The sequence below is a fragment of the Ammospiza caudacuta genome, chromosome 2, assembly GCF_027887145.1.
Source record: "Ammospiza caudacuta isolate bAmmCau1 chromosome 2, bAmmCau1.pri, whole genome shotgun sequence".
Lineage (NCBI taxonomy): Eukaryota > Metazoa > Chordata > Aves > Passeriformes > Passerellidae > Ammospiza > Ammospiza caudacuta.
Genome location: NC_080594.1, coordinates 39,691,897 through 39,716,481, shown reverse-complemented (window position 1 = coordinate 39,716,481; position 24,585 = coordinate 39,691,897). Strand labels below are relative to the sequence as shown.

Below are 24,585 nucleotides of genomic sequence, written 5' to 3'. Positions count from 1 at the left end.
CTCACTGAGCATCTCACTGGTGGCCCTACTGCCAGCCCAGGGTGACCTTGATTGAGCCTATGAGGAGCTCATTGTACCAGGGTGCTGCTGGGGCCAAGAATTTAGAATTCAGAGAAGAATTGGAGATTTAAACAAGTAACACGATTATACAGAGTATTACAGCTAATTCCAACAAAAACTTTGGAAGAGAGATATAGCCTCATGCTTCTGGGTATAGGCCAGCCTCTAACTACACTATTACCCTAAGACCTCCAGTTACCAAACACCTGCTTTCAGGGACCTTCCACACACTGTTCTCTGAGCAATGGCCATCATCAAAGAAGGATGAAACATCAGATGTAATTTAAACCTTATCCAAAACACCAATTGCGTTATTTCCCAAATTGCTAAATCCCCTCAGCCTGTTCTTTGTTTAAGCTCTAAAAGGGGAAATCATCAACTTTAGAGGGTAGTGGTGAATGCTTAGAAGTACTCAAGTATTGGATCCTCTCAGGAACAGAGGTGCTGTAAAGGCAAGAATTGACATAGCACACACTGCCAATAATAACAATAATGAGCTTGAATCATGCAAATATACTAACTGATCAAACTGGTTTGCCTATCAAGTTGTTGTCCATACCTAACAAGGTGAAGCTCTTTAAGATTTCTCTCCAAACAGGATACAAACGACAGCTTGTTTTTGGAAAGACAATTTACCTTATTGAAAAATAAAAATCCTCTTATTAAAAAAGGTTCAAGGAAAATAAGACATTTTTCCTCTAAAGTTACCTATTTGCACTTTGTGTGTTTATGTATATATACTCACACAAACACAAACTTAAAATTTGAGTTTAAAGACCGATTATAAAAGATTGCATAATATGAATGTTCTGGATTCTTTGTCTACTAAAATCCAGCTTTCTGGATAGATGACAAAATTCTAATGCCGTTTCGGTCCACACTTGGATAAGAACTCTATCAAATAATACTGCAATAAGTAAAAAATATGTTTTCATTTTCAAGAACATCAAAAAATATAAAAAATTATTCACTGATAAGTTGCACACAATATTAAAATTCTGTGGGTTTGCTATCAAAGCTGCTAAAAGGATCAAACACCTCTAGGTAATGGGTAGAGGTTTCCAGCTAAGCTGCCTACGTAAAATTCACTGTGCTCTTCATTCAAAATAAAGGGACAGTCATGTCGGGAGAATTATTTACTCAGATGGGTTCAGTTTGCAAGTTTGGCATCCCTTGTTTTGGAAAACAGATGATTGTTGAGACACTGGCATTCATATTCTCGAATGTTGTTACGCTTTCAGAACTTCTGATTATCGGAGTCATGAGATAAATCTGGATTTTTTGCATTTTAGAGTCCAGATGTAAGAAAAACAAAGTACAAGCTGCATGCTGCATTCAGATGGGAGCATGATTATAGGTATAGAGAGACAATTACAATTATGGTAACAAAATTTTAAAATATGTATCTGGTGTAAATTAATTTGTACAGCCCTCCTAGTATGGACGCAAGTAAAGCTGCTGTATATCGCTGTAACTAGTGATGTAACTGCATTCACACTAACTTACACAGATTAGAACCAAATTTCATCCAAATCTGAAGTCATACTGATTTAATTTTTGCACTTTAATGCAAAAATGAAACCTCTGAAGGGAGTTTTCAGGGGTTTTTTGCAGTGACTGGCATCTTAAAGACATCCGGAAACAAGCATATATTATCACCAAGGCAGTGATTCAAAATTTACTGTGTGTAAAACTAGTGCACAACAGAAACACTGTCCTTTCAGCAAGGAGCCAAACAGAGTACAGAACTGTTACATGAATTTTCCTGCAAAGCCTTTAGCAGCCAGACTAATCCCAGACACACCTCGTGCTGACCTTTACACACATACGCACAAAACTTTCTGGGAGACTTCCTTCCCCCAGTTCGTCCTTACTTCATCTCCCAGCAGGGCTGCCTGCTGGACCTGGTGATCCTGCTTCCATAGGAAGGGAGAGAGCCTCCACCTACCTTGCTGTCCTTCCTTCCCTGCCCAGTCCCTCACCCCCTCTCTTCCCCTCAGGCTGGCAGGATTCCTGGGGCAGAGCATGCAATCAGTTTGCAGGGAGCAGCCGCAGCCAGAGGAAAGATGCAGAAGCACAGCCAGAAGGAGCACCTCTACAAGCTGCTGGTGATCGGGGACCTGGGAGTGGGCAAAACCAGCATCATCAAGCGCTATGTCCACCAGAACTTCTCCCCCCACTACCGGGCCACCATCGGGGTGGACTTTGCTTTGAAGGTGCTGAACTGGGATGCTGAGACTGTGGTACGGCTGCAGCTCTGGGATATTGCGGGTGAGTACAGAGGAGAGCCCTTTGCCACATAATCTATCAAAGAACAATACAAAATACGGACCCCAACTCATTTGTACTGATCTGAAAGCTAGGAACTGCCACTGCTTATGCAGTGAGGGAGAGCATATTGAGGAGAGAAAACTTTAAGGGCAGCTTGATATTTTGGACATTCCCTAAAATCAGCAGACTCCCAAACTAGGGAAACCAGAGAGTCAGAGTGAAACCTGTGCTAGCTGATTTTTCTCCCAAGCCCTTGGACATATTAAGGGACTCAGGCACCTCTCTCCAAATGCCCCAGTTGTTTTACCTGAAGCTGACAATGTTCAGTTTTGCTTCCTTGAACTAACAGACCTCTATGATAGGAGGAAGAATAACAAGAATGTCCTGTTAAATCTTTTTAATTTGGTGGAATAGATGAGGGATTCAGTAAGATGATTAAAATTACCTTTATTGTTAAAAAAATAAAGAGAATGTATATGAGTTAGTTTATCAAAATACCTTTCTTCTTCCTCTCTCTCATACCTGCCCTCCTTCAGTCCAATGAAAGCAACTTCTTACGTGTTTTGGAAAGAGAAATGTTTCTATTTGGCAATCATTCTGGTTGTTAAAAATACAATTACTCATATTTAAATACCCTTATTCCAACATCAAGCAAAACAAAAGACTATTTTCCCTCTGCAAGGAGAAAAACAGTAAAGTCCAGATATCCCCACATGGTTGCATCATTAAAACGCACAGAATTTGACATTGTTGCTGTCAGTGCTTCAGGCATTTTTGATTTGGCTTCAAATAAAGCAGGCAACTTTTTTTGCCACCACCTTTCTGAAAAATCAATCATTTTTGTTTCAGTGCAAAAAATAAGTTTATCTTGATGGCATATATCCCATGCTGTAAGTAATAATTTTTCATTTCGTGAATGCAAGAATCAAATACAACTGCAACAATAGATTACAGCATAAAGGGGGGCATTTAAAAATTCAATTTAATTAAGAAATTACTTTCATTAAATAGGGAATAAAGGTGAACATCATATCAGCTGTTAGGCAACTGTACCAGCCTGTGGCCTGAGTTGTGAGCCCACTCAGGCTCATTGATCTAGTCTGGAACAGCACCGGGTAAAACTGGTGAAATGAAAAAATTCTTGACATTCTTATTGGTGGAGGGAGTGCTTTTCTGCTGCACTGAGCTGTCTCATGTCTGAGCTCTGAATTTGGCACTGAGGTACTAAAACTTATGCAACAACACTGCTTTATGTAAAACGTATAAACTCCGCTTTTTCACACGCTAATTCAGTCCTGTGGTTTTATGGTTTTAAATACATATGTGCTCAGTTTTCTTTATTAAAAGGTAGAATAATGTGGCAAACAATTATTTTATAGTTGACAGTGGCTGATTGTAACAACAAATATGTACACTGCCAGAAAAACATTTCTGCATGAGAAAAAAGCATTTAATAGTAAATTCTGACTGTATCAAAGACTTAAAGAATGTATTTTGCATGCCTTGTTTCAGAGATTTATTACACTACTAATCATGTGCTGGCGGATCATATGATGTAGCTTTCAGTCAGGCTGCAAAAGCAATTACACCTAGTTGTAGTACTGAATGACTAGCATGCTTTCTGAGTTATCACACATGACAGAGAGAATTACAGCACAGTACTAAATTTCGTATGAATTGCCCAATTCAAAGCATCATTGTGAAGGTCAAGACAGTGGTTGGTAATAAAAAGAGTTGCTGTCTTAGCTTTAATGACTTCTGCTTAAGGAGCTTTAGCTGCTGCTGGCTGTACACAGAGAGCAAGTTCTGTAAGCAACATGCTCAATTTAGATGATCATGGTGCAGGCATAAAAGTTATCACACATAAGGCATCTGGCTGGTGAGAGAAAAAGAGGTTCAAAAATGAAAGAGAAGTAAAACTGATTGGAAATATGGAGAGAATGGAATTGGTTTCTCTTGGCTGTTGCTGGTCATGTAAAATCATTTGCAAAATACAAATGGGCAATGAGAAGAGGGAGAAAAATAAAATCTCTGGTCTAAAAACATCCTTTCTCTTTTGATTGACTCTGTTATCAAGTCAAGCTTTTCTTTTGGGTTAAGGAAATAAACTTTCAATCCCTGACCAAGCTGAAGGATGTTGGCTTAGCATGTAGAACACCTTGAATTGAAGCAAATTCTGCAAATAAATTGATAATATTTCATATCAGGAATGATATATGAATGCATATTTATATCATATTTATATATATACATATCAGGTATTATTTTAGCTCTTATATCCTCTCCCCTCTCCATTATACAAGTAGTGAACACAGTACCAAACATATATACCTCCTTGCTTTTCATGGGTAGTAAATTGTTTAAAAATCTAGAAATAATTTTCTTTAAAATATTGTGATTAAAACTAGTGTCAAACTTATCTACATTATTAGTAGGGTTTATCTAAGGTCTGACTTCATTTGAGGAGTGACACATTCCAGCTGTGGTAGGACCAAGTAGTTTGGCCCGGTTTACCCTTACCAGACACAAGAAGAAAAAGTAAATTTGGTTTATTTGGTGCCATCTAATTAAAAGTAGTTAATATTTGTGTAAGATATTTTTCTGTGTTTTTTAATTTTGTAAACAAAACTATAATATGATCTAACAGCTAAATGCTGAAACTGCGTTTATTTAGATGAGAGAGTAATGCCAAAAAACAAGGATAACTAAGTATTACAAAAATTAATTCAGGGATAATGTAGGCTCTGCATTACACGTTGTTACTTTAAGACAGTGGTTTTAACACATACTGTATTCCTGAAACTGTGAGTGTTAGGCAGGAATAGTAAGATTAACCGTGATGCTATGTGATGTTATGGTGTTTGTAACAACATGCTGTCATTAAGATCTATGAACTTATGTCTGATTCAGTGAAATGCCTAAGTTTGAGGTGACTGAATGTTTAGTATTGAGTGTGGGAGGAGATATACATGATAAAATTCACCTTCCTTTAATTTCTTCACAACAATTCCATTTTGTTTCACAAATTATGAGTTTTGGTGTTCCTGTTAAAGTATGCCATCATCTCTACTGCTGTGTCATACAACATTAAATCTTGCCCCTCAGTCAATTTCTGTCTTTATTTCTTTATCTTTTTTACTGTCTTTGTGTTTATGTCCTTTAAATTCATTAACAAATTCTTAGAAGGAAAGCTTTAAAGAAACTCTGAATCATATTTTGCACAAGGTTACAGTGGATGGGGTTGGCCCTGCAGATGCAGTCTGGCGCAGTGCTTCTGAAGAAAACAGCTGTTGCAGGCCGCAGATCCGGGTGTATTTGCTATTCCCTTCTCTGCAAGGCTGCTCTCTGTGCTACTGTCTGTGTTTTGTGCCTGAACAGCCCAGAGATTTCTCTGAAGACCAGCTTTAGCCATAGATTTACTGCAGGGAGGAGCTTTGTACATCAGAGAGCAGCACATCAGAGCCTGCTCCCTGCTCCTTTTCCACAGCCATCTCAGCTTCCTCTTTATCACTCCTTCTGCATTTGAGTGGGCTGGGTTATTCATTGCTACCAAAAAGATATTGGTTTGTGTTTAAAAGTCTGGTTCTCATCTCATAAACAGTTGGACCAATGCTTTGGGGAAAGAACAGTTCCATTTCCTTTCCAGGTCACTTTCACCTTCAGAAGCAGCAGTCTACCCACAGATATAGACGAGTATCTCTGCACTTGTAAAGTTTTTAGGATTGTTATGCTGCAGAGGGAGCAAGTAGAAACCTGTTCACTAATGCCAGGCACAGCACGTCCTCAGCATTTTAGACTCTCGGCAGCTGCTAAGCATTGCAGCACATATGCATAAATAAGATAGTCATGGTGATTTCTAGGCTAAGTTACCTTGAAATTACTGTTCTGCAAACATAAATAAGTCTCTTGCTGTGAGGGTTTTATTTCAGTAGAGATTGATGTGGGAATCTGTGGGCCAGATCCTGCTGACAGCCTGCTTTTCCTCATTCTGGGGTGGTGAACATCAGCTCAAGGGATGCTTAAGCTTCAATCCATAAAGACAATTATTTGAATTCAAGTGTGAATACTCTAAAAGATATTTTGAAGGGAAAGGTAAAAGATGTTTAAATCTTCTCCACAGTTTCCAGCTTTTCAGTGTTGGCTAAAGGCTGTCTGTAAAGCCAGGTAGTTCCCAAAAGCATTGTCTCTTAAAACAGTGGCAAGAAGTAGAATGCATCATAAAACTCAGCGTTGGGCATTAAACTCAGCATTAAAAATTCAAATAATTTTTAATTTAAATTTTTGTGCCACATTTCAGATGCTGTGGTCAAAATTGTGGAAATTATCTTCATCCACTTATCATTACTTTTTATACCTTTATTAGAGATTATAGTGGTTAGTGAAAATTTTAGATTACTGTACACATTTATTCGGGGTAAGTTTTTATAAGCTATGAAAGTTCAGCTGATGGTTGCTTTAAACCTTTGAACTGATAGCTTTGCCTGCTGCAGAGGTGCAACTAAGATTAGGATAAATGTGCAGGCAGCTGCCCTTCAGACAGGGAGTGCTTCCCTTTAGTAGAAATCTTTATCACCTTGGTCTCACTGGGTTTGCTTCCAAGTAGAGTAGGATTCATCTGAATTAACAATTAGACATTTTTTCCCAGTCTCGGACTACAAAGGGATCCTAACCTTCAGTACTCCCAGTTAATTTTCTAATCTAATTTAGGGCTGATAATCCCAACATGAAGCCCCACCTCAGTGGGCAAAGGCCATTGGAATTGCAGGGTTTGATGCCAAATGCCAGTGGTCTTGTAAATGATGCAGTAAAGTACTAGGGACCACATCAAATATTTCCCAAGCTTCTGACCCTTCCAGTAAAAAGTAAAACCAATCTTCCTTCCCTATTTGGTCTTGCTGTAAAGCAGATTCTAATGTTCAAGGCTGCCTGAGAGATACCACTGAATACCTAATGGTTGATCTATTTTCTAGCCTTATTCCTGCCGAAGACATTGTGTTGCTGAAAACCTAAGGCCAGATTTTGACATCTTTAATACATCAAGCAGTGCCTACTATTAGGAGCAATTCTGCTAAACTAAAAGGTTTTAGGAACCTCATCTATTAATATAGGATTTTGTTCACATAAGCGAGAATCTGTAAAAAAAAGAGTACTTCTGCATCCTTAGGCATATTATTTAGCTCTCCAAGCTCAATTCAAATACTCAAGATCACTTTTTCCACAATTTAAATTAAATAAAATCATTATGCAAAGGTCATAAAACTAAAATTCTGATTTATTAAGCACCACTTTTTCCATTCAAACTGGCCTAATGCCTTTCTGTCGAGTATGTTGATACATTAATTATAACTGATGGAGAAAAAGACCACTTCAAAACAGTTCAGACAGTTAATCATGCAGCTCCATTCTTTCTCTTTCTTTGAAGTGGTTGGTGATGGAAATTGGTTATCCCTGTCTTCCTGCAAAATGCTGCTTTTACAAACACACTGGCTTTTCTGTGCAGTAAAATTCCTGTGTATCTGAAAAAGCGGCTGGAAGCCAGAGGAAGAATCAGTGTCATTCTATTTGTCAGGAATTTGTGGGCCACTACTAAGCAGAAGATCACCACTTAGGAGCCTTTTATTCCTTTAGTAACTTCCTTCATGGTGGATGATTTCATTCTGCAAATGAATAATTTAGTAATGTTCTGTGACACCATGTCCCACCTATCCCAGTGATCTGTGTCCTAAGTGTGAGGCCTGAGTTGAGCTGCTGTCGTATCACCTATAGTGTAAGCATCTCAAGAACTTTGAATGAGAAGTATCAGTGAAATACAATATCCATCAAAAACTATTTGTATATGTTGCTGCTTACCTCACTGCCATGTTTCTAATTAAACCTTGGCTTTTGGTGGAAGGCACCTTCTTGCAGATGAAAAAAGAATTTCTCAACAAGGAGATTATTGAATAGCACATGACTTAGCCATTCATCTGATTAGCCCACTGATAGGAATCATAAGACATTTGAATAAAAATATAGACGAAAGAAATTTTGAATATGACCTCTTCTTTCCCAGAAATAATCTATTTCTATCTTGCTTTATCAATAGGACACAGTGTTTCTTTAAGACAAAAAATTTTTGACATGAATTTCGAGAAGACAGGCTTCTTCTTTGGTTTCTGAATCATGTGAATGACTGTCTCCTTGCTGCCACAGTGCTTAAAACCAAAGACAAACATCACAAACTGATGGTGTTGACCCCCTAACTGGGTTCAGTGCTATTTCCATTAAATGAAAGTGCATGGTCCAGAAGCTAAACAATTGGTACCTTTCCCTTCTCAGCCTTCCCTTACATTTGACAGTAAAATTTATATCAGACAAATTCTCCACAAATAACCTTCCTGGGGTCAGAGGCAGACTGCCAATCTTCTTGTCTTCCTAACCTACTCAGAATTGCTCACATTGAGAAAATAAGGGTAGAAACAGGTCTGCATTCAATGCTTCTATTTCCATAGCACTTTTTCCCAGCTATGGAAGCATGTACAAGAGTTGTCTTGCTTAAAAACTCCTATTGTTGTGAAATGTTTCAGGAGCTTATAAATCTTCTTTAGATCACAGCTATGCTGCAGACATTAGTAGAAAATCGATATTTTATTTTCAAGAAAAGCTCTGTGTAATTTATTTTTCCAGAGTTCCTATGAAAACAGCAGTTATATTACCAAATCCACAGCTGATCAACATACCACATCCTGATGTCATGTATTAATTTGTTCATAGTTTTAATCATATAAAATGAAAGATATTTACAAATGTCCATGTTTGAATATACTAATGTACTTTAGCTCCCAAAAACTCTGTCCTTTCCCAGAAAGCACTTTGAATTCAGCAAATAAAACCATGAAGCTTCTGGACAGAACTGGTATGAAATCCTTCTTCACAGAACTTTTCAGTGGAGCAATGCAGCTCTTCATATTGCTACTGCAATATGATGTTTCTTAGAGCACTTTCCACGTTTGTAAGGCTTTAAATTCAACTTCCTCACCTCTGTGCTTTAGTTTGTCAATAAAAATAAACTTGTAATTACACTTATACCTGGTGTGGCTCCAGAGCTATATTATGGTACTGCTGGTTATTATCATTTGCATGAGAATATGCAGGATCCTCTTCATCCTTGAGCAGTTCAGTTGTGTTAAATGTTTTAGACAAAATACCATAGTACCAAGGAGTTTCCAATCTGGTGCCTATATTTTTTTGTGTCTCTTGTTGAAAGTCCTATAATGTACTCAAAGACTCTTGGCACTGTCCACAGACTGAGAAATCTGGTAGTCTAATAACACCATACACTTATTATTCACTTATCACACTTATTATTCACTTATAATGAACTTCATTAAATTTCCTAGGGGGTTGGCTTGAAAATTCCTTTTTCATGCAAAACTCTCCTGCATTTTCATACAAATTATTCTAGCATGGTATTTAAAATTATTTAGGCAAAAAGTAGTTTCCCAGAGACTTTTAAAATGAAGTCCTGCCTGCAGTAATGTTATCTTAGAAAACCTGCTATGTGAAATACTGACCTAGACTGGAAACACTGATTTTTACAAGATAATGTTTGTTTTTGCCTTCTACTTTCTTCATTACAGGACAGGAAAGATTTGGAAACATGACCAGGGTGTATTACAGAGAGGCTATGGGAGCATTTATTGTCTTTGATGTTACAAGACCTGCAACGTTTGAAGCAGTGACAAAATGGAAAGAGGATTTGGACTCTAAGTTGGTTCTTCCAAATGGCAAACCTGTGCCAGCAGTCCTATTAGCAAACAAATGTGACCAGGGAATAGATGTTCTTATGAACAACGGCATCAAGATGGATCAGTTCTGCAAAGAGAATGGGTTCGTGGGCTGGTTTGAAACATCAGCCAAGGTAATGTTTCTGTTTCTTTTCAAATGTTTCTAAGGACAGAGAAATCAGTTTTTAAAATTGATCATTTGCTCTAAACATGCACCTTGAAAAGCTCCTCTCTTGGTAATTTTAAGTAAAGATAGATTTGTAAATATATAGTATGCAATTTTAATTATTTTAGGTATTTTATTGCAAGATTCTGAAATGCAGCTGCTGTGCTATGATAGGCCAGCAGTAAAGTATGTACCCAGTCAACAGGTTACTGCTCAATAGCCCAGGGAGGAGGATGACCTTAGGCAAGGCATAAAAGCTACCTCTTGTGAATGATATGAAGATGTTTTTCATCATTCTTAACATTGAATATTATCTCTAAATATTTATATAACCACTTTGCTTGAGAAATGCTGATTTGAGACAATAGCTTCATTGCCTTAGATTCCAGAAATAAAGTCAGTCTATTGTGGTGCTTGTACAATGTCCACTGTTATAAGCTCTCATTCTCAAAAGTCTTTTCAAAAAAATCACATATCTGGGGAGGAAGGAAATATCAGTGGTCAAAAGGCTGAATGAGCTACTCTGAGGTTCAATTCTTTGCCTTGGTATAGATTTCCTGAGTGCATGGGATATTAAGATAAAAATCAGAAAGGGCACTCAGACTTTCAAATTTCAAAGGCCAAAAGTACATTGGTACTGTAGATCAATTTGAGATGTCTTGGATAATTTCAGTTCGTGCAGGATTTGGAAGCTGGCATGTGAAATATTGATTTGAACACAACAATTCAGTGGATATTGTGTTGATTGTATCCTATTATGAAAGCTGGTGTCATCATTAACAGCTCTGGGGAACTTTTGGATGTTTGAAATGCAAACAGATTGGTTCTGGTTTAACCTAGATTTCTAGTAGGCTGGAAGCCAAAATGCTGCATTTGATTGTTTAATTCCTTTTAAAGAGTTTATGTAAGGTACTTAAGAACTTTTAGGGTGTATATTTGTATTTTACTTTTCTGGTCTTGAAACCTTCTTTAAGCATTAATATTTAAAAGATGTTTGACTAGTAATCAGCAGAAGTAACAGCGGGGGAATAGCAGTATATCCCAGACTGCCTCAAGCATTGCATGAACTCTGGGCTGAGATTGCAGCTTTTCAGAACTTAAGGGGGCTTATAACAAAGATGGGGACAAACCTGTCAGGAGAGCCTGTTGTCATAGGACAAGGGGTAGTGGTTTTAAACTAAAAGAAGGTAGATTTATACTAGAGATAAGAAATCTTTTTTTCTGACAAAGGATGGTGAAACACTGGAACAAGTTGCCCAGATGTGGTGGATGCTCCATCCCTGGAAACATTAAAGGCTAGATTGGATTTGACTCTGAGCAACCCAATCTAGCTGAGGATGTCCCTGCCCTGGCAGGAGGGTTAGACAAAATGATTTGAAGAGGTCCCTTCCAACCCAAACCATTCTAAGATTTTATGATTCTATGTCTTTGTAATTAATGCCTTTGCTTCTCTACTGAATGAGTCTCAAATCCAGCCACTATTTCATAAGATGCCATTTACAGAGAGAAATTTGGGTCTAAGTAAGTGTGTAAACTCTCTTGCTCCACAACAGGGTACTTCCTATTCCTTCATGTGCAGCACCTGGTTTGTCTTTAGGTCTGTGGTTCGTCTGCTGATTTGTGTTAGGTGAGGCCAAGAGAATCCAGTGATCCTCCTTATGATAAACTAAATTTTACTATGAGGATGGTAAACATGGCACATGTCCACCACTCAAAAAGGTCAACCGCATTTATTGTGCTAAGACTCATTGCAGATCATGACAGAAAATAAATATGCAAACAATTTCAAATATCACAGAGAGGTTTTACGATGATGATGGAGCCAGTCTGGGGCAGAACTATGGAAGTATAAAAGATGTATAGAGAACATAACTTTTTTTTAAAGTCATAACAGAGGAATTTTTCCCAAGTTTCTCTAAGCTGCACAGAATTAAGAATCTCTCTTATTTTAGATATGGTAAATATCTATATTCTTCTTACATTATTTAACTCCAAAAGCCAAGCAGTCCCCAGATTGACAATGCAATCATGTAGGAACAGAAAAAAAATCCAGCTATGACAAGACTTGCTTTCAAAAGCCACTCTGAAGGGAATGATGAGAGTCGAGGGCACACAGCTGCTACCAGACTGTTCTCTGCTGTTATACACCAGAGGCTAGGACCTGTTGTTCTGCAATCCACACACCAGATTTCCACCCAGAATTGGAGGCTTCTGACTTTAAAATTATGCAGAGAGTCATTCCAGTAAAGATGGTAGAATCAAAACATTTAAACTAAGTTAGATCAAAATAATTTCCCCACTTGATCTAAGTCCTAAACTAAACCTTGCACTTCCTTTTCTAACCAAAAGTTAATATTACTACTATTTTAGAATTCTGGATATTGTACATTCCTGGTATTCTTTCAGCCTAGGGCACCATAAGTAATTGAACTTGGGTCTGATAAAAAAAAATTACTAACTCTCTTTGCTACAGAGAATAGGAACTCTTTTGAAGCAGAATAGCATGGACAAAGGAGTCCTCGTATTGCAGCTATCAGTTTTAGCAGTTCAAATAAGTAATAACTCTCTTTTTGTGGTACCCTGGAATAATTAGATCTCCAGAGGTTTTCTGGAGATGTGCTTGGAAATGTTAAAGCCTTGAGAACAAACTGAATATGATTTATGCATTTTGGAAAAACAAAGGTGATTACTTATAAAAAGAACATCTTTTTGTTCTGGTTGCCTTGCAGAAAGTAGCATGCTATATATGTACCTACCATATTTCAATCTGTCAATGGTTTTAAGCTTTTGTCTGTTCACTGGAAGATTACACAAAAAAAAAAAAACAAACCTCTTTATTATTCCCTGGTGCTATTTTTGTGAGCTAACCACTCCAATATAAAATATTTGAGCCACTTAATGCAGGCTTATGTATTAGTTTTGATTCTTACATTGATCTGAAGGAAATAACCCTCTTTCAGTCCTCTCCCTACAAAGAGAGATTTTGTTTGGATAGTTTTCCCTGTGAGAAGGGCCTTATTGGGCAACACCACCTCACAGTGTAGTCACAAGTTACACTGTTGTTGCCATATAGCCGGTGGTGAGCCTGGTCTCTTTTATATCTGCATATTTACTTCACCCATAGTGACTGCAGTATAAGAGGCACATCCCCAGAAAATCACCAAATAACCCTTAATAGTTAATTCTTTAATAAATTTCATGACCACAACTATTGTGAAAGAACCATTCTTTTAAAGGAAGGAAATTTCTTCTTCCTGTCACACATTAAATTATCCAGCACGTGGCCAGAGCAGCTGAGAGCTCCACTCACATTTCCAAGCCTTTAAACTGTTTTCACCACCATGCCTAGTTCAAAGAAGTGAGCTTTTGACTTGGATTAGAAAAGGAGCAGTTTCAAGCTTATTATCACTTTATAATAAAACTGGAACTTGTGCAACAAAACAGACAAGTCAGGCAAAACTAAATGTGCTTGAAAGTACCTAATTCAGAAAAAACTTAAATACCTTACAACTGGCCATGGCTGTGCTGTTATTATGCCTGAGTTCCTCTTTTTCCTGCTGTAATTCTACCGTCAGCAATACAGAATTAGATGAAAAGACATTCATGTTTTGTCCAAATTGCCCAGAAAGGCTGGTAGCTGTGCTTTTCAGATCCTTACAGAACTAGGTTAAGCACGCAGCTCCTTGTCTCCTGAACATCATGACCTGGAGACTGATGAGCAGTCTGAGTCTCTGGGCTATTTGGATACATCCTATTTGGACCAGGATAGTGTTATAGGTCTGCCTCTAAGAAATGTGGGTAATAAGATGTCCTTTATTCAGCTTTTGTTTGACAGGCAGTCCATGGTGTGCCAACATAGATTCAGAATGAGTTGTGTTGGAAGAGACCTTAAAAATAATCTAGTTTCAACCCCTTACAGGATACAAATGCTGGACTAGCAATTAAAAGTCCTCTTTGCCATTGCTGTGTTGCCTTCAGAAAGTCATTCTCTCGTCTGTTCCAGCCTTTCTTTCAAAAAACAAAGACATGAATTCTTCCTATCTTACCAGGGAATTCTACGAATAATACAAGTTCTACTAGCCCTTGTTTAAATCACAAATTCTTCAGTTCTTTTGACTGGACAATTATTATGAAATATGAAAAAAGCAAGCTATGCAGTATATTTGCAGAGGAACTGGATATGCACTTCTGATTTCCATAAAGAAAAACAAGGTTTGGACATGTATTTGAATTAGGCTGACACTCTAAACTAATCTGCTGATCTGGTAACTTAAATCCAAGCAATTCATTTGAGACTGCCAGACCCAGTTAGGGATGTGTGGCTCCCTAGATTGTCTTTTTAATTCACTCAAAAATGTCTAACCAATTTCACAGTACAGTTTGAGGAAATACTTCTGATTCTGCCATAAAGCAAGAAATAAAGCTGAGATTTAAGGCAGGATATTTCATTTCAGATGTACAATCACTCTGTGCAGAATCCTCTGCAGATTTTTTTTCCTGTAATTGAAAGGAGTCCATGGGTATTAGAGCTGTCCTGTAGCTCTCTGGAACACTTTTATGAAATGCATTATTTAGTGCTGTCCCAAATCTGGAAATTCAGAGAAATACAAAATTGTTGAAATCAGAAAATCATTAAGTGAAATAATTTTGTTGCAGGCTATTCAATCAGATGTAAGAATTAAATCACAGGAAAGATCTTTTGACAGAGTTGCCGTCACAGCAGTTCACGTCTATGAATTTCATGTTCATGCTTCTAGATGGCTTTTAACTTGTATGGCTGCATTTTCCTGGAAACACCACTGCAGGAGCAGAGCACACCATCTTAATAAGGCTCTGTTCCCAGCAGTTTCCAGGGAGTTCTGCTAAGGGAGCATGCTAGCTCCAGGGGAGGGCAGGTTAAAGCATCTTTCAAGTTATTTCCTTGCGCCTGGATTTTACTGCAGTATGGAAATAAAATGTGGAAGCTATGAGCTTCTCACTAGGTTCCCATCTAATACCTGAATATTTCACAATTTGTAAATGCTTGCTTATGGGAAGTCAATTTCCTTCAAGTGCAGCAGTAGTCTAGGGTCATGTCTCTAAGCAGCAGTGATTTAGAGCTCCCCAAGAGCTCTGTGCCTGCATACACACTGTTCTTCACCCTGGTTTTCAAGGTAAGACTCAGAAGCATCAGAATCAGTAAGAGGAAAAAACTGTCAATGGGAAAAGCATTCTATCAGAAAACAACCTGATAGTCAAATTTAAGATATGTGCATGGTAAAGAAACAAAATTTCTTTCATCTGAAAGTGAGATAGGCCCTTAAAACTTGCCAGGCCTTTATTCTTCTACAAAGAGCTAAGAGACTCTAATCTGTGGGAACTTATTTCATATATTGAAAAGGAATGTCCTAAATGTTAATGTTCTGCATCTGCAGTAGAGATGGCAGATAAGGGGGAAGATAATCCAGAATGCAAAAACATTTGCTGAGCTTGTGTACTGCTTTGAGTCACATTCAATAATGTATTTCTTTTCCCTTTAGTTGATTGTTGCTTACAAGACATTATTTCCAATAGCAATCAGTTCAAGGGTTTTAAATAATGCAGCTCTCTTTCCCTGCCCTCAGTTGCTATCCTTTCCATAAAAGTGCCCTTTGAAAGGATATATTTTAATAAGATTGATCTACAAGCAAACACTAATTTCATTTGTGTCCTCCAGTGTTCCTTTCTGGATTTCAGAGATTAGTCAGAGTTATTTTCTTTGCCTTTTTTTGTTTAGTAATAGAATAAAGAGTAGCATGTTCTGATTTTCATGTTTCCATTCCTTCTTGATGAGGCCACAAGAAAGACTTGCACAAGTAGTCAGGCATTGTCACAGAAGCAGGGTTCAGGTCCTTGCTCTGGCAGATTCTGGCAGGTTGATGCAGGATAAATCACTTGGGGATAGATTCACATCTCAGCTCTTGCACTGACTGGGATAGTGTACCAGGTGCTGGGGCTTTCTGAGCCTCACAGAACTGGGCTAGGCACCTCAAGGGACAGGGCAGAGCAAGGTGCTTGGGAAAGGCTTTTATAAAGGCTGGCATGCTGAATCAGGAATACAGGACTGATAAAGACACCATAACGTGGGTAAGATCCTTTTTGGCCTTGCAGTAAAAGCTTTCTCTTGGGAAAGAGCTTTTCTTGAGAAAGGAAATTGTTGCATTCTTCCAACTTTCCAACTAGCCACTGCATGCTGGACCAGGATTCATGTGGCTCTGCATTTTCTCCTTTTGACAAATGGCCATAGCAGCACTTCCCTATCACAGAAAGCTGCTGTCCAGATAAACACATCAAAGATGCAGTGCTGAGTAATACCAGCCTTGAAAGCAATACAGGGAGACAGAGTGTCTCCTGCGTTTGGAGAACTGTGAAGGTAAAAGTGGCCTCAGAGGAGGCTGGATAACAAGCACTACAGGGGAGAGGGAGAGGGAGAGGGAGAGGGAGAGGGAGAGGGAGAGGGAGAGGGAGAGGGAGAGGGAGAGGGAGAGGGAGAGGGAGAGGGAGAGGAGAAGAGAAGAGAAGAGAAGAGAAGAGAAGAGAAGAGAAGAGAAGAGAAGAGAAGAGAAGAGAAGAGAAGAGAAGAGAAGAGAAGAGAAGAGAAGAGAGAAGAGAAGAGAAGAGAAGAGAAGAGAAGAGAAGAGAAGAGAAGAGAAGAGAAAAAATCTGAACTTCAGCAATCTTCAGTTTCTTTGATGTTCTTTTGTAGGACAAAGCCATATGGGAGGTGACAATTATGGACATAGTTTTATTTTCAGGTATAATTGAGGCAATTTCCATGTCTCAATACCATTAGTGGTTTGTCTGTGATTTTTTTTCTCTGTCCAATCTTACACTCTGATTGTTGGTTTTTATGCGTTTGAGTGGATTTTAACTTTCTCTTCTTTCCTTTCCTCCCCTTGATTGCCTCTCAACACTTCATGGGCCCTAAAATCACCAGACCTCTGGATGTCTGTGTTTGGATAGCAGATCACATTCTACTGTCTGTAGTTTTTCACTGCCTAGCAGAATACAGATTTTTCTTTTGCAAAACACACCATAGGAGGAGAGGTAGAGAAATCAATATTTCATTAGTCAGACCAGAATACAGCAATGTCTGATCTGCAGGTCTAGGATACCACAGGATTAAGGTTGTAACAAAAGGCAGTAGTAGCATCAGAAAGGAAATGGTCAAGGCAGGGATCTGGGACAGCAGGAGTTGCTTTTGTGGAATGACCACAGGCTCCTTGCGGCAGGTAACTTAACATATTACCTCTCATCCATACTGTGTGCCTGTTGTCATCTGAACCACAGGAACAGGCTGGAGCTAGACACAAACTCAAAACCAGCTGTGCTGTCTGTCAGGGTCACCCTTCGTCTTCCTCCCCTTGTACCCCAGCTGAAATTGTCATCCACACAGCTTAAACAGTTCATATAAATGTTAAAGGTGAGAAACTGACTCTCTAGACTCAGTAGGCTCAGGACAGGACTTTTTATTCCTTCCCTCTTTCTTTTGTTTTTGTTTTTTCTTGTTTGAGTACTGGCCAGAGAATTCTTTTTCTTCTGCATTTTTAGGGTCATGTCTGCCACATGGATTTCCATCTATTACCAGCAGGGATGAGGGATGTCCACATATATCAATTTTATGCTATTGTGGGCTTGGTTCCTTCCCTCTTTCCGAGTGCTGTGAAATGGTAGCCCCTAATAAAGATGGTTGCTGTTAATACATCTGAACATTAATCAGTTTGGGTAGAATCTTAGATAGTCCCTAAGACCTTATTAAATAAACACATGCTGCTATTTCAACACATAAGAAGCACATGGGCAAATTAAATGCTCACCAGTCCATCAGTAAAAACAAACACAATGCAAAAGGTTTTTACATTTCTGTTTTTGTGCATTTAACAATCCTATTTTGGCTTCAGTTTTCTAGGCAGTGCTGAGAGACATTTTTCATTGTCTGGGTTTTTTTTAAATAAAATTTCACAGTGCTCTGAAAAGGGTTTTCAGTGCATGCTTGAGGAATTTTCTAGTCTGGTCTGAGAGAGCAGAATTTTAACATCTCAGTAGAGAGACTATTCCCAGCCCCATATTACTTTCTAGCAGTTACTATGTACATTAATATGTACTTTTCTAAAGTATTGGGGGTTGACAACTTACTAATATTCTGTACATACAAAATATTTAAGTTCATGTTTGTCATTGAAGAAACCTGTGAAGTCTTGCACTATTTAACATTTTCAGTTAGATCCACAGATTTCAGTCCTTTACTGTGATTCAGAGGGATGGACAATGGAATTTGTGGAGTTTTGACATTGATTTCAAGGGAATTAGACAAAGTCATGGTCCAGCATGAGGTGGCTAGTTGGAAAGTGGGAGATAGCATAAAATACAAAGAATTTATTCCTTTAGCTTTTGATTTTCCTATAAATGTGTCTTCTCTACTGAAACACACACGTTTCTTTCTTTTATGGGCTATTTTATGGCCTCAGTGCAGCAGGCTCCAGATTGCTATCCAGAGAGACCTGGACATGCTTGAGAATTGGGACTAGGCGGCATTTAAATGTCCCTTCCAGTCAAAACTAGTCTATGACTCAGAGATTCAACTTGGAAACCTGGGTAATCTTAGGCTGCAAGTAAAACATTATCTTTACTGAGCAAGAGTAGTGTGTGCATATGCACAAATGTATGTCTATATATTGGTATGCATTTCCATGTGGATGTATGTGGCTGTGCGATACAATTTCCTAGAAGATTGAGGATGCAGTGAAGTTTCTATCTCCTGCCTTGTAAAATAAGTAATAAAAAGGCAGACTAGAAGAGTGCCTTTTATGCCAGAGAGACTGAATTGTCATTCCAAACATATTGTTGGCTGTTATTTACAAAAAAAAAAAAAAAAATCTTTATTCAGTACTACTGCTTATTTTCTATGCTGTGTTGTGCTGTGTCTCACTGATCAAGCTGTTTCCTGGTTACTTATTCTACAAACAGGGTAAGAACTGGTGCAAGTTAAATGTGCAGTTGATATCAGGTACATGTAAGAAAAGGTGTGCTTTAGCTTTCATTTTAAACCCCTAGAGTGAGGATTTCTGTCCTACAAATGAAACCAGTGGTGATATATTTCTTCTGAATCAGTGCATTGGAGATGCAGTGCATTGCAGTCAGCCCCAACAAGAAATCAGGGAGGACTCCAAACCATACAGAACAGTTTTACTGTTTAGTGAGTAATTTGAGATTGTATCATTTATTCAATGAAACTGGTCCATCACAGGTTTCATTGTGAGCATTGCATACAGAAATCGTCTTGAAATTGTGGAAAAGGCTTTAAAAAATAAGTGCTGTGCATGGCTGTGATTACTGGTATGTAATTAACTATTTGGAAATGAGCAGCCATTATTCAAGCAGTGAAATATGGTCTTTGGAGCTTTACTTCAGTCATCGATCTTCAACACCTCTCTGGCATTTGTTTTTTAGTTTGTTGAAACAATCAAGTCACCAAGAGATTGAGGTAATTTAAAATCAGCTTTGTATACATTTTAAAACATATATGAATCATAATATATATAAAACTTAACCAACTTCAAAACTCCAGTAAGCACTATTTAACACAGTCAATTTTTGAAAACTGTTTATTACAGTAAGTAAATTTTGATGTTGTTGAGGGAAAAATTTAATTATGCATAGGAAATATGCAACATGTTTTTATTATTATTGACTAATCAACCTATCTTTCTCTTTCATTTGCAGGAAAATATAAACATCAATGAAGCTTCCAGATGCTTGGTGAAACACATAATTGCTAGTGAGAGTGATCCAGTTCAGTCGGTTGAACCAGATATTATAAAACCACACTTGAATTCCTCCAAGATTGTCAGTTGTTCAGCTTGCTTTAAATCCTAAGAGACTTCCAGACTATTACAAGAGCTGAACAACTATGATTCACAATTTATACTTTATTCAACGAAACCAGCCTGCCCACATTGTCCCTAAGCAGATTGTAATTTTCTCAAAAATATATTTAAATTTTTCTCTTTTTTTCAGCTAAAATTTATTATGAGGTGTTCATTCCTAGCAACTATTCAAAACTCTCTATGGCTATTGGTCAAATAAGACTCATGGTGATGGCTGTGTTTTCCTATTTGGGTGGCACCAGTGATACCAAAACCCATTTCTTTGCCATGTGGTTTCTGAAAATTCGTATTTTTGATGAGACTGCAGCAGCACCCTACTTGTCCATTGATTTCCATGTTTTCTCAATACCTTGACCATGCAAATGTCATCATTGCACTCTTTGTCACCCCTCAAACTTGAATGATCTTTTTTCATATGAGGAAGATTATGATGAAAATGAAAATTGAGCTGTTCAGAAAGAGACACCAAGAATGCTCACAGTTAAATGTTCCCATTGCAAGTTCAGTCTCCTGGATGTAGTGACAGGACTGAAGATGCAGGAGCATTTCACATAATTCAGTTCTCCAGAAGATCTGAGCTGCCGACACTGATGAAGAATTGGCTCCCTCTTTCTGAGGAGTTACATTCTCACAGTTGATAGCCTTATATAGATGAAGCAAAATACAACGAATCAAGGGTGAAGGGTGACAAAACAGGCAATCAGGGGTACAGTCTCCTGGGTGAAGTAGATCAGGGTTTTCAGAAAGGGTTATCTATTCTATAAAGCCAGCATTTCCTCTGGAAAGCTCACACTGATTTTTTTCCCTCCCTCTCATCCCTCATGCCACAGCTATCCTTGTGTGTTTAAACTGTGTGTATTCTGTAAGTCCTAACATGCATCCCTTCATTATGTTTATTCTCATGGGAAAATTCACTATCCACACTCTAAGATACCAGCAGAACTTTTCAGGAATCCATCTGTGTTGAGTAGAAGAGTATTTGCTTTCTGAAAACATTCTTCTAAAATGTATATGAATCCTCACAGGAAGTAAGCAAAATGAAACAGTCTTAAGAGACACTTCTGGAAGACGTGAAGAATTTATTGAGCCGTACTGTGGAAATAAAATTGTTGATTTTCAGCATCTCACAAAAGGTGCTGGTTGGTGGAGTCATTCAGAGAAGTGTGTCTAGACAAGAAGTCTCGACATCTGGATGCAAGCCCCTTCAAGACAAACTTTGCCTCTATCCTGCCATAGACAAATCACTTGCAAATTCTGTTCTTACTCAGACTTTTCCTTCTTGAGCTGTGAACTCTCAGTTGCAGGAGCTGTCTTCAGACATGAGTTCCTCTTTTTAGAGAGGTGTAACAGCATAGAAGGGAGGAGACAAAATCACATGCTGCCTTATGTTTGCAGATGCCACTTCAGTACTTCACTGAACACTTAGTTGAAAATGAAGGAATGAAATTCTCAGTCTAGTGAATACCTGCTGCATAGGAAAAATGAAAAAAAGAGGAAAAAGAAAAAACTCCTCAAGCTGACCTTATACTGTGTGACATATGTGTTTCATGCGCCTGTAAAATTCATCCTGCTTGGCAATGTAAGGTGTACGTTTGGTTCTTTTCCAACCTAAATGATGCTATGACTTTGTGCCTCTCACTAAATTTTCTGTTACTATATAGGCACTGCAGACAAGAGCTATTTTTCTCTCTCTGGAGAGCCAGGGACAGAGACATAGCTCTTTATGTGCTCTTCCTAAAGCCTTCCATTCTTCTCACAGAATTTTGGAATAAGAAAGCAAAGTCTCTATTTTTAAAAATAAAAATTCACATCCAGAATTAATCTGCACAGACATAGATGTATGGATGCATATATATATATTTACATAATGAGCTGGCTTTTTTGAGAGTAATTTTCAAGTTGTCATGGATGCTGTGTCATCCTTTAGTACCTGTGTTAAACATTCTTTAACTCCTGCTGTGATCTGTGTCAAACACCTTAAGCTTCCTGCCTCAGTTTCCTCAATTGTAAAACAGGGATCTATGTACACACCTACCTCACAGCACTGCCTGAAAGTTACTCTTGGCACCATGCTTTGGGGATACACAAATGCCAAGCTCTGATACTGCTCAGAACGAAATATGAGTGCCCTCTAGCATAAATACATGGTGCTGTAAAGCCTTAGTGTTCTAAATCTATCAAAGGCTTGCCTGTGCTACAAAAATTAACTTCAATTATTCCACCTCAGTTAAGCTGGTCAAGGTTATAAAGCAACGTGTGACTGCATGGGCTGATCAGATTGACTGCAGATGGTCTGCAAACGGAAGCTGTGACTGCACAGATGTCATGGCACCACTTTAATAATCTCAGCAACAAAGCTGCAATTCAGAACTAGCGCCACATCAGGTATTTCAAATTTAAAGCATCATTTAAGTCAAGTCATATGAGCGCCTTATTAAGGATGACAATTCATATCCCAAGCCAACACTGTGATTAATACAAGGAACTAGATATCTCAGATAGCTTCTAAAGGGCTAATTTTTCATGAGTTGAGCCCCCTACTTCACTTATGAATCTGTTGGTCTCAGGTGAAGCTGAGGAAATTACCATGTCATCCAAAAATGCTTTTATGCCCAACTCGCAACAAACCTAGCAGTTCCTAATGTGTTTTGCTTATCTTCATATCACCTTTATTTGGTGGCTTCTAGCAATACACACTAAGCATACTGGGAGATTCCTCAAGACTTTGAGAATATGGCTAAAGATCTGGTATAACAGATCTTTATATAATTAAAAGAACCCTGCATATATATAACACTTAAATGACATATAGAGATATTTTTGTTCCGCACTCTATTGTATAAACCAGCTTTAAAGTATGGGCTCATTATCTGTTCCATAATGTTTCTGTGGTGTCAGGTTCCACTGCAGTCACTTCTTGGGCAGATTTTCCACCTCTGGTAGATGGAGGACAGAGTGTGGCCAATTGCTGGACTAAGGACTACACAAGATGTAAGTTCTAAAGTCATACATATTTACACCATGAGAATTAGAAGAGTATCACAAAGAATCAGGCCTCCTTAGGAGGTTACATAATTACATATGTTCATTTTTATTTGTACTAAAGTGATAAAAATCTGTCAAGTCTTTTTCTGTAACACAATAAATGTGTGAATGCAACCTGAATACCTAGCAAACAGAGCCTTTGTAGAGGAGGTTGCTGTTGTAGGCAGGCCAGAATAAAAGCTTTAATTTAGAATTAATGAGCTCACTTTGTGCCAATACCCTTTCAGGAAATGTAAAGTTTAATTATACTGTGTCAGTCCCTAACAGCTTGGATTTCCTTAGGTTTTTTGATGCACTCTGTGCTATGTCCTCTTTGCTGGTCACCAGGGACCAGGCATTGTAATCACAGCTCCGTTTCAAAATTAAAAATTTTCCCTTTCTGTTTGCAATAAGTAATGAACCATGAGTCTCTATTGCCTTGCAAAGTGGCAAAGGTACTGCAAAGTGGAATTAAAATTCATTTTCATTCTAATTCTCCAAATACACCCCTGTGGATGTCCCAGCACCTCAAACCACATGTTGATGAGCAACGGAAGTGCTGGACATGAGAGATCACCCCAAAACACTCAAAGAAAACAGTGGTTGAACATCTTCACCCCCAGACATCCTTTTCAGCACCAGTAATGACAGAATGTCTTTCATTTTCTGTATTGAAGCTCCATACAAAAAAAAACCTCATGACCCTAAATTCTTTAGGCAGCATAGACATATTGCTGATAGGAAAATAGATGGAGTGAAAGAAAATTATTCAGTTATTCCAGAAAGATCATAATTTATTTGACCAGGTTCAGCTTTCAATAGAAAGACATTTGGGAATCTGAAAATCAGGCTTTGTTATTCTTACACACTTTTTATATTAGAGAATGTATTTTCAATAATTTTTCTATTCAGGAATAGCTGTTCCAACAGTACTTTATGCATTCATCTTGAATTGTTGTACATCAATATTTTATCTTCAGATTTTTTTTCTTCTTTAACCTACCTGACTCTATAAAATGGAGAAGGAGGGAGAGAGGGAAGGAGATTGCGCACCTTTAAACAGTAGTGTTGTTTTACTTCTTGAAACACCTTTCTAGCTGGATAAAGTGAAACTGATAAACAGATGTGAGAAATTAATTTAGTGCCAATTGCCAGGAAACAGTCAATCAAAATATCTTTCACTGCACCAATATTTATGCATGTGACCACAGGTTCTATTGTAATAAAAGATGGTATTTCTGACAAGACAATGAATATGAGTAATTTGTAAAATTAATTCATTAGCCAAAGTAGGCACATACAAGTAGCTATAAGCTAATTCAGCTTTCCTCATATGTAGCGAATTTATGACATATATAAAAGTCCATTTTAATAATTTAATTTAAACTGCTTA

At 38.0% G+C, this 24,585-nt stretch overlaps 1 protein-coding gene across 2 annotated transcripts; it reads left to right on the top strand.

Annotated features, from left to right (window-relative positions):
• Window positions 1-52: 52 nt before the first annotated feature.
• RAB38 (RAB38, member RAS oncogene family) lies at window positions 53-20,157 on the top strand. Of its 2 annotated transcripts, none has more exons than XM_058800209.1 (4): window positions 53-81; window positions 2,069-2,331; window positions 9,951-10,231; window positions 20,005-20,157. In XM_058800209.1, the coding sequence occupies exons 2-4, from the start codon at window positions 2,127-2,129 to the stop codon at window positions 20,155-20,157; spliced, it is 639 nt and encodes a 212-aa protein (XP_058656192.1). In that variant the 5' UTR covers window positions 53-81; window positions 2,069-2,126. The 2 variants fall into 2 exon arrangements, with proteins under 2 accessions (XP_058656192.1, XP_058656191.1); XM_058800208.1 differs by lacking the exon at window positions 53-81 and adding an exon at window positions 1,205-1,213 and having other exon boundaries at window positions 2,145-2,331.
• Window positions 20,158-24,585: the final 4,428 nt, after the last annotated feature.